The sequence below is a fragment of the Zingiber officinale genome, chromosome 6B (genome assembly GCF_018446385.1).
Source record: "Zingiber officinale cultivar Zhangliang chromosome 6B, Zo_v1.1, whole genome shotgun sequence".
NCBI lineage: Eukaryota > Viridiplantae > Streptophyta > Magnoliopsida > Zingiberales > Zingiberaceae > Zingiber > Zingiber officinale.
The window spans coordinates 23674179-23684938 of record NC_055996.1 but is presented as its reverse complement, the minus strand read 5'-3'; the positions used below and the strand labels follow the sequence as shown (position 1 = coordinate 23684938).

The window sequence follows — 10760 nt, the reverse complement described above, 5'->3', positions numbered from 1 at the left end:
ATGACTTCTGTGAAATATGACTACATTAACAATCTAACCAAAATGCAAAAAAAAAGAAGAAAAAAAGAAGAAAGTTATAGCTTTTGTTGTAGATGGTGATATTGTTGTGCATCTAGAAAGGGGATGAATAAACATAATATGTAATTTCAAATTCTCTTGTTGCTCTTGCAAATGCAAGGGCTTAGTAGCAATATGATAGTTGTTCAACTATTAGAAGTAATGCAACGGAAAAATTAACAATAAATAATGTTAACACACATCTTTTTATGTGGTTTAGAAATTCCTAGGCTTCTATTCTATGACCTATGACTTGTTTGGTGAGTCGCTCCTTGAATCCACTAATGAAATATACTTCCTCCTTTTAAGAGGCAGAGAAAGCTCTGACAAATATTATTTTATTTTTACAAATAAACAATATAATATAAGGTAAACTATAATAAAAATAACTTGATCAAAGAACCTTCATTGATTTAGAGTGAAACACTTTAGATCATAGAATAACAATAAATAAGTGCACAAAACGGAGCAATAGACATGATCAAGACTTTGAGGTTCAAAGTGCCTTCTCTCGATATTTATAAAACGAAGCACATGACTAAGATTGAAAATTCAACCAGTTGATTGATTCACCAATTTTGGAACCCTATTCACCGCAACTATTACTCAATTAGCCAATCAAACCGATTATCAGATAATTATTTTTCCTACTCCTCTGGTAACCTTTAACTTGGACTGAATCTTAAGACGACTATGTCATCGGTTGATTATCTTAGATAAACTTTCAACTTTTTTTACCATTAATAGTTTTAATCGATTCCAAATGGTTTTAGTTGAGCTTCTGTGCATAGATAAAGTTATATGATCATTCTTGGTCAATTTCAAATTCAAACTTAGATATTAGTCGGCTTGGGTCTATTGGCTCAAGCCAGAACAGAGAAGCATTCGTTCTCAAACAAGTCAACAATTGACTGCAGTGTCAAATCTGCTAATTAGTCGACAGCAATCAAAATTGATCTTGCTTGACCTCAAGCAAATTCATCAACTTTGTCCTAAATAACTTCTATCCAAAAGCCAAAATACATTTCACTGAATTACTCATCTCATATGTTCATGTTGATCATGCTCCTCCTTTCTAGGCATCCTCGATAAGCCTCTATCCATAGAGGTTTGCCTTTGAGTTCTACTCAAGTTGGGTTTAACTTAGCCAACACCTCTTTAGACACCTAGATGATTTTTAACATACGCTGAAGGTTCCAATAGTTCCATCTCACAATATTTTTTTCCTGCATTATATTGTTGCATTGTTTTTTTTTTATAATTATCATTATTGATATTTAAATAGACATGATAAGCAAAAGCACTATAACTATTACTAGATATTAGTAAGATCTAAATTTTAGTAGTGAGATATATTAACCACACTATACTCATATGAGTTCTAGAACAAACTATTCTAGAAATTTAAGTTATTCTTCAAACACCTTTTAAATTATGGAATAACATGTGCACAAATTCATAATCATATTATCCTATGTCTAGGAAAGCATTAAATTTTTTTTCTAAAAAAATAATAATTATTGTACATCTATGGTGCCACACTTATATACTGTAGGACTTGACTTAACACACCTAAGATTTGAAACCTATTTAAAATATCGTTGAAAAGATTAAAAGTTGTCTAAGTCATCAAAAATTTTAACTTGCTATATTACTAGAAATAGTTAAGGGCTTTTTAGAATAGTTGTTTTGATTTTTAGAAAAATCAATTAGTTTTATTAAGTCATTATTTATTATTTTTTGAGGAATAACACAAGTGTTATTGGATTAACAAAGTGTCAGTTTGAAAGCATATAATTCCCTCTAATGATGAATGCTCATTCTAAATTTGAAACATTCATTACAATTTATGTTCTTTGGATTGGTATTGAAATTACAACTTATGTTGAATGGCATGTGAATCAATTTATTTGAACCAAACAACAATAAGGTCACTTATATCTTATTCTTTGTTATCATCAGGTCTTCAGTCTTCTGTAATATGGATATGGACATTCAGGGAGTTGAAAATGAAGCCTTTGGTTTCCTGGTTAAACAGGGGGCAGAAGCTGTAAGTACTAGTGCACTTTGTACGTTAGATTTTTGTGTTTATATAATATCTAATGCTTATTAGCCCTTTTCAGAGGGTGTTCAAGTCAACTTTTGTGGGTCATTTGTCGATTGTGAAAGAACGTTTCTCCAAGAAATATAGGCATCCCTTACTTGATTCAAAGTTGACAGTGAAGCGCTTGAACATGGTTTGTTTACTTACACACACATCCTTTATTATCCTGAATGTCTTCAATTAACAGAGGTAGCTATTTAGTGTAGTTTCCAAGATCTAAGCTATCAAAAATTACTGACTTAAGTATTTTTAAAATTTCTTTTGTCAATATTGATCACGACTGATTTGCTAATCTACTTAGATTTATCCAATTTCAGCGCTTTGCACTATGAGATGCGAATCATGTGACAAAAGGCTCAGTTAACTGTATTTTTGTTTAGGAAGTTCGCTGCATGACAAAAGCCAGGCGTCTTGGTGTCCCCACTCCAATATTATATGTTGTCGATCCAATTCTGCATACTCTGACATTTGAATACGTGGATGGGCTCTCTGTGAAGGAAATCCTATTAGATTTTGGATTAAATGGTATTGTTGAAGAACAACTAGATGATATTGCTATACAGATAGGAACTACAATGGGAAAAATGCACGATGGGGGTCTTATCCATGGTGATTTGACCACTTCAAATATGATTATTAGGGGAGAGACTAATCAGTTGGTAAGCCTTGAACAATTCATGTTGCATTTACTTGTTTGAAGTTGCTAATGTAGGAAGTATTTTACATCCATCAATATGATAATTATTGATGTATATGCAATTTTGTAAATTTTGCACTTCAATGCGATCTATGATCATTCCTGTTGATACTTTTTCTTTGCACAGGTTCTTATAGACTTTGGTCTGAGTTTCACATCAACTCTTCCTGAAGATAAAGCAGTCGATCTATATGTGTTAGAGAGAGCTTTGTTATCAATGCATTCTTCATGTGGAAATGTGGTTAGTTGATTGTTTTTGGTTCATAGAAGTTAATCTGTTTTTTAAATATATAGGGATGTTGACTCACATGTGATAGTTTTTCAATATTATCTTATCCCTGATGACTTTTTCGTGCTTCTCTATTCTAACTTTTCTTTTCTTGATATGCATATCAAAACAAATCCGTCTCCAACTTGTCTTTCCTTTCCAACATAACAAACTTCTTTCGGCATCTCTATTTGGAGGCATATCAAAATTGTAATTCATTTTCCATCCAATCCTTGTATTAATGGATGATTACTCTTCTTGCGAATGATCATGTGACTAGAGTGCCTTTTAGTGAGTCCTAATAGCTTAACTTCGTCTCAAGGATGTGGCTTCTCATCCCTTGTATGCTCCTGAGCCCTCGGCTCCTCCACATATCATCCTTCATGCTCTAGCTACGTAGTTTATCTTCTCTGGTTGTGGTCCTCATTGCACCTTGATACTCATTGTCCTATGGTCCCTTGATCGATTTGTGTAATCTTCTCCCAATCTCTTCATACCTTAAGGCACTAATCCTCCAACTCGGCGATGCTAAATCATGCTTCAGAGATTTTCCAACACCACCTTAGTAATTATCATCCTAGGGCCCCTTAATTGCGTTGTACAACCTTCTTTAATCTCTATGGACTTCTAAGTTGCTGAATATGTCACCTTGGCCACACCAAATCATCATTCATCATCACTTAACCTGGTCGAGTTATGAGCTCTCAAAATCCATATAAAATCACAAGTCAAAGTTTAACTTACTTTCAAAGTCGCAGTCGACTAGGACATGATTGCACTAGCAATCAATTTTTTCGTGGTTTCATAAAAAAAAAATCACTATGTACCCATTAAATAATAGATCAGATTATTTTAAAAAAAACTCTATAAAGTCCAATTTAAAATTATAAACAATTCCAAATTTAATTTTATTAAAAAAATCATGAATTTAAATTTTGATTTAGTCAATTCAAATTGAATTTTATCAAATAAAATACAATTACATTATCCCATAAAAATATAATTGAATTCAAAATATCAAATACTCATGAATAAATTTTAAATACAATTACATTAGCTCATAAAATTATATAATCATTTCAAATAAAATTATATCATTAACAGTGAAAGCCTTTTGCACCTTTAAACTTGAAATTGCCTCAATGTTATATAATTCAAAAGCAAACTTATCCTAATTTTTTAAATCATGAAAGGTCATTTTCTCATTGCTCATTAATGTGAATAGATTATAAAGTAAAAGAACTATATATTTTACATATATGAGTAAACATAAAAAAGATTAAAATTTAATTATTTGTAAGATTTTTCTCTTTAATTATGGAGGTGATCAAATGTATCAATTAATTGTTAGATAACTAATTAATTTTAATAAACAAATTAAATAAAAGATATAATTTATATGAATTAAGATTAATTATGTTATTAATAATTTAATTAAATAAGTATTGGAATTGTTCTAGAATAGTAAGATACAATATAGATACAATACTAAAACTGTTTCATTCTTATTAGAGATTGAAACTTTGGTAGGTTCAATTTTCCTTTTATTACTTTTTTTACTTTGTGCCAGATACCTGACTCCTCAGATGATGTACATGTTAGTTGTTTTGCCTGTACAGATGGAAAAAATACTGTCAACCTATAGAAAGTCTTCAAAGCAGTGGTCATCCACGATGAACAAGCTAGCTCAAGGTGAACTCTTGCTATAATTCTTCCAATGTACGTGTTCATATCCTCATAATTACTTGTTATCTCAAACCACTTTCTGCAGTGAGACAGCGAGGCCGAAAACGTACCATGGTAGGATGATACTTGTGAGTTCGAGTCCACCGGCACCAAGTTACTAGGTCAGGTTACACATTGGTGTTAGATATGGAACTGTTTAACTTAACAAATAAAAGCCTAAATAGACAATTCATAATGTTTGGTGCCATGCAATCTCAATACAGTGTTGGTGTTCTTGCAAGTATTGTTGTATGGTTTGTCATTCGTAGTAAATATTGTAAAACACCAGTGAAAAAAATTATAAAATTTCACTGCATATCCAAGATTGGCCGTCGATTTTGTTTGGTAGCTTTTGGTAAGATTCCAAAGGAATGATTATTCTCAATGTGCATAGGACCGTAATTAAACTAAATGTTCGTATGTAAACTCATTAAGAGATTATTTATGATCGCCAGCTCCAAGTTAGTAGGTGAAATTACATTTTGCTGTTAGATGTTGAACTCTGTTTTTTTGGCAAGTATAAACCTAAATGTGCCACTGGAAACTATCTGATCTTTTAGGAGAAATTCATATTTATTTTTATTTCTGTTATAAGGGTAGTGTTTTTTTTTAGTAATTCTATCATGTGAGTAATTTAAGGTGTACATATAGCAGTACCTTGATGAATCATGGAGCTTGGTTTTACAAAATACATCTTGATATGACATTGTTCATTGTTCATGTATAGTAAAAATGCATATGAAAAATGGTCTTATTTGATTTTTGGATTAGTTTTAGGTTTGTTAATGTTTTTTTTTGGAAAGTATCTTGAACTTTAATGGCCTAATTTTTTTATTTGAAATGCAATTAATATTAATCTATAAAATATACATATTTAACTAACTAAAAAGTAAGTCAGAGTTGTTTCCTTCAAAATCAAATCAATATGTAATCATTTTTACACAGGATAATTATATTTAGTCACTCTATGAGTGTTAGTTATCTATTGCTCAAATAAGACATGAACATTAGAGTATAAAATAAATATAATTTTATACATTATAAACTTTATTTTGGGAATAATACAAGACTTCATGATTGAATTATACTCTGATTACTTAATTGTGTGAGTCATTTATGTTTGATAACTAGTGCCAGCCAGTGATATTCTCGGCCTATCATGAGGTTCCTTCTTCATGCATTGCTTATTTGTCGATTGAGCAAGAACATATATGAATTTGAGTATTCGTTAAGAAAGCTAAAAATATAATCTCAATGTCTTTAGGAGAATTGTAGATTATAGAAGGTGTTTTTGCAAATAAAAATAAATGAGTTTATAAAAACTTGAGGATTATAATTATTATGTCATTTATGTTTTTACAGAAGCAGTGATATCAAAATCATCTATCACAAAAATGTTTTTGGACAATCACGACTTTGTTTTACAAATATCTAGATGATCATAAACTAATAATGAAAAATTAAGGATAAATATGAGTTTCTTGGAGCTTGAATAAAGTATGATCCAAAAAACTTTAACACCATTAAACTATTTTTCTTAGATATGTTGGCTAAAAAATTAGGTTACGTTTGATAGGGTGTAATTTGTCTTGTAATGTAATCCAGATTACATTATAAGGCTGATTATTTTGTTTGGTTTCATTTTTAACTTATAATGTAATGTAATCTGGATTACAAAATATAATGAAGTTTTGTAATTTGGATTACAAAATAAACACATTGTAATCCGATTACATTACGAGGTCATCGTTTAACAAAAATTTAAATGTCAAATATACCCCTAATCTGTTGCTGCCCATCGTCGCCCGTCGACCACCGCTGCTCACCGCCGCCCGCGATCGGCGGCAGCCGACGACCGGCCGACAACTAGCGGCCGACGACCGGCCGGCCGCCGACGACCGGTGGCCGGCCGACGGCCAACAACCGGCGGCGACCGCAAGCTCCGACAGAGATGTAGCGCCCGCCGGTAGAAGTCATAGGATATTTTTGTCATTTTATAATAATACGAATTACATTCCTTATAAAAATAATGGACACCAAACAAAAGAATGCAATCATCCTTGTAATCAAAGATTACATATATTACATTATCAAACGTGATAATGTAATCAAGATTACATTACATTACATTAAATTACAAATTTACCTCCTCTGTGTTGACCTAGGGACGGGTTAGCGGGGGCGCTGGGGGCGAGTGAATCGCCTTTTTACCACATTAAATTACAAATTTAATTACATTACACCCAATTAAACATAACCTTAATTTAACATCTCAACAATATTTCTCTTTTTCTTTTAAAAAGATTTTTTTTTACGTAAAACAGTAAAGGCTTGAGAAGAAAACACCTATAAAAGAAAAGACAAATTTTAGCAAATTAAATTAAATATTTAATTTTTAAATATAATTAACATAATAAACTTTCTAATGGCATACATGATATATAAATAGCTCCTTGAAGGTTCTTTTGTGGGTTGTTGCGCATAACACATTCTCTATATTTCGCTTTAAGCCAATGCTCGTTGGGAGCTTTTTTTTTTTTAATATATTTTAGTGGGAGATGTTTCTTTTTTCCCTTCTCTTGCTTTTAGTTTTTGTTTGCATTTGATTTTTCCTCTTAATATTACTCTAAGAATTGATGTTGTAAAAGATTTTTTATGCTTTCAAAAGATATCCAAGAAAGAAAGATAAATATAGAGAATTTTCGAAAGGTATCCAAGAGAGAGTAAATATAGAGAAGTCTAATGATGATCAATTATTTTATATAAAAAAATAGACTGAGAGTCGAAGGGATTATTGAACCACATTATATTATGTTATATTTTAGTTTAGTGTTTTTATTTTTCATTGCATGCTAATCATTATAGACATGAGATCAAAGTTGTCAATTCACTCTCCACCTCCTTCAACCACATTCATGATCCCAATATATAAAATACCTCCCTTATGTGTTATTTACTATTTCAAAGGCTAGTAGCCGGGCTAGTAGTCGTCCGTGATTTACCTCCTCCGTGTTAGCCCTGGGATGGATTGGCGGGGGCACTGAGGGCGAACGTATTCGTCTTTTGCCACTATTCATGATCTCAATACGTCCCTTAGATTGTGATATCATGGTAAGATATCTAAATTATCACATACGTATTTATAGTTCGATTTCTAATTATGATGTATTTATAAAAAAAAATTCTCTAAATGGGACACTCAATTATCTGGCGTGCATGCTTCTAGATTTATCCTGATGACTAATGAAAAATTTCTATAAAATTAGACAATCATCCCAGGACTAATTAGTGAGACTAATTAAATTTATCATTCGTGATCCCAAAACAATTATCATCTCATACGATATTAACATACATGTTTTTTAATGCTTATTTATTGAACCCTTTCCGTGAAAGGGTTGTATAATGTACTTGTATTTGGTAATGATACTAACTAATCGATATAATACTTATTACTCTTCAAAAATGGAGAATATATCACAAGACTAATTCAATCAATCAACAATTAAAAATTAGTTCGAACTGTTTCTCAAGATGGTATTTCTTTTAGTAGATTATGACTTAATCAAAGAAATACTTGGGTATGCCCTAACAGGATAGAAACTAATCCAAGTCATAAGAATATACGCTACATTAACTATTCTCCTAGTGTTATGCCTCTAGTATGGAGGGAGATATATACAGATACACAAGCATTAGGCATATGGTGGAGTAAACTCCAGGTTGTCACTTTTTAAGAATCGATTCTTGATCATTACGTTAGAAATACGTTCATCATCATTATGTTAGAAATACGTTCATCGTCTGTGCTATGCTCTAAGGGTACGGAATATATCCTATCACTACATGAAAACGGGGCTTTAGAGATGAAAAAATCTGTCTCTGAAAGTCCTTTTTCCGTCTCTAAAGAAAGTTTGAGACGAAATATTTCGTCTCAAAAATCCGTTAGTGAAAGCCTCGTAGCTAATTTTGAGACGGAAATATTCCGTCTCTAATTTTAGAAACGGATAAAAAAATTGTTTATAAATCTGTTTTTAAGTTAACAAAATAAAATTGATTTTAAATATAAATTCTGTCTCTAATTTCGTTTTAAATTTGTTAGTAATCTTGTTTATAAATCTATTTACAATTCCATTTATAAATCCATATATAATTTTATTTTTAAATTTATCACTAAATATTATTATATTTCTCATCAATATATTAAAACAAGTCTTCATTTCAAATAAATTAAAATTATTAAAAATAAATAATTTCTAATTCCAAATGTATCATACAATTAACATTAAAATAAATAAATATTTACATTATCCAAATAAATTTGACCAATAATCAAACTATAAACAACTATACAAATTTTTAAATCTTACCATAAGTAATCTAATTTTTATATTACATTGTCTATCACGACCCTCCCTGTCTTCGAACTCCATGAGAGAAATTGCTTCTCTTGTACAAATTAACGAACCAACCAATTTTGTTGAGACAATCTAACAAATCAAACATGAAACGAGTAAGTCTTACAATATCAAAATTTTTAATACAAATAAATTGAAATGGTACAGAAGTCATAGTCAATATCAATGTTCATCCACTAATTAGTCCATAGTTAGTTGTCAATGCTAAAGAATCAATAAGTCATGAAGACTCTTTTGGCTCTGAAACAATAGGCTTAACAAAACCATAAAAATTAGGTCAATGTAAACAAATACTTAAGTAGGATTTTCTTCGAATTTGAATCTTAAACTTAGAATCTCTAAGTACATATAACAAAATCAAATACAAGACAATAGAAAAGACTCGTTGGTCTTCTTATTGCACATTAATTAATTTAAATCATAAACTAAAAAATCTTCATATCCACAAACACAATACCACACAAACTATAAATATTGCTAAGAAATAATCCTGTAATATTAATAAACAAGACTATAGCAGATAGTAAGTAAATAGTACCTACCAAAAGATTAAAAGATGATTTTGAATGCAACATTTGCTCTTGGTTGTTGTGGCTAATGCAACATTTGCTCTTGGTATCCTGCATGATACTAACGAGTGAAACATAAGTCACAATAGAATATGGAAAAGTAGAATGACCTCATTAAATAATTACGGATCATTCTTGGATAAGATAACCTCATTCTCATCTACAAATTAGTTAGAATATTATGGCTATAAGGAAACAATATGTAACAACTTAAAATACAATACACACTAAACATAGAAATAAAGACATAAAACTAACTGCATTTAAATGAAGACACTAACTTAACCTAATTGCATTTAAATGAAGACATAAAACTTAGCAATTGAAAGATCAATACAAAGCAAGAGTTAAGCAAACTAAGATACGTCAAATTGAACCAAACTATTGAAAGAGACATTTTACCGAACACGTTACATGAAGGAATTAGAAGATTAGAACATTTCATCAAACAAGTTGTGTGCGTGAAACAATTAAAATCAAGTGCGTTCAATCTAATTAAAGAAGATCAAGTTTGATACAAGCATTCAATAAAAAAACATCAACACAGATCCATGATAAAAGAAACAACCCAATTTCTGTGAGGTGCATATGAAGCTGTCTGGTGGTGAAGGGAATTACTGCGGACTTGGCGAAGAAGAGAAGGCTGCTGGATCGAAGATGGATGAAGAAGATAGCTGTCCGGATCGAATACGAAGCTAGGAAAGCCCAAGAACTCATAGATTGAAGAGCGGATATGGAAGAGATGTGGTGGAGCTGCTGTTGGAAGCTTGAAGGCTTATCGTGGAAGGAAGATGAGAAGAGGAAGGAGATGCGCGATGGGCAATGACCAGAGGGAGAAAACCCCTTTCCTTGGTGTGCCGGTAGTGGTGGAGTTAGCATTGGGCAGCGTTCGCGTCGGTAAGAAGATGAGGCCGGGATGGAG

General features: G+C 31.3%; 1 protein-coding gene and 1 long non-coding RNA gene across 5 annotated transcripts; one reads left to right on the top strand and one right to left on the bottom strand.

Annotated features, from left to right (window-relative positions):
• The first annotated feature begins 1948 nt into the window (after positions 1–1948).
• On the top strand, positions 1949–5199 carry LOC121990003 (EKC/KEOPS complex subunit bud32-like). 2 transcript variants are annotated; one of them, XM_042544281.1, is made up of 6 exons: positions 1949–2107; positions 2181–2294; positions 2542–2820; positions 2986–3099; positions 4746–4818; positions 4898–5199. In XM_042544281.1, the coding sequence occupies exons 1-6, from the start codon at positions 2039–2041 to the stop codon at positions 4933–4935; spliced, it is 687 nt and encodes a 228-aa protein (XP_042400215.1). In that variant the 5' UTR covers positions 1949–2038; the 3' UTR covers positions 4936–5199. The 2 variants fall into 2 exon arrangements, with proteins under 2 accessions (XP_042400215.1, XP_042400216.1); XM_042544282.1 differs by lacking the exon at positions 4898–5199 and having other exon boundaries at positions 4729–4818.
• Positions 5200–9108: 3909 nt separating this feature from the next.
• Positions 9109–10437, bottom strand: LOC121990001. 3 transcript variants are annotated; one of them, XR_006114395.1, is made up of 3 exons: positions 10407–10437; positions 9812–9889; positions 9109–9341 (listed from the first exon to the last, which is right to left on the bottom strand). It is a non-coding gene; the product is annotated as an uncharacterized LOC121990001 (long non-coding RNA). The 3 variants fall into 3 exon arrangements; XR_006114393.1 differs by lacking the exon at positions 10407–10437 and adding an exon at positions 9949–9984; XR_006114394.1 differs by lacking the exon at positions 10407–10437 and adding an exon at positions 9965–9984.
• Positions 10438–10760: the final 323 nt, after the last annotated feature.

Bases quoted from the DNA above. Each gene is read 5' to 3' on its own strand.
- LOC121990003 (XM_042544281.1), top strand. From the start codon at position 2,039: ATGGATATGGACATTCAGGGAGTTGAAAATGAAGCCTTTGGTTTCCTG. The intron at 2,821-2,985 runs GTAAGCCTTGAA...TTCTTTGCACAG, and splicing joins GGGGAGAGACTAATCAGTTG to GTTCTTATAGACTTTGGTCT. The intron at 3,100-4,745 runs GTTAGTTGATTG...TTGCCTGTACAG, and splicing joins ATTCTTCATGTGGAAATGTG to ATGGAAAAAATACTGTCAAC.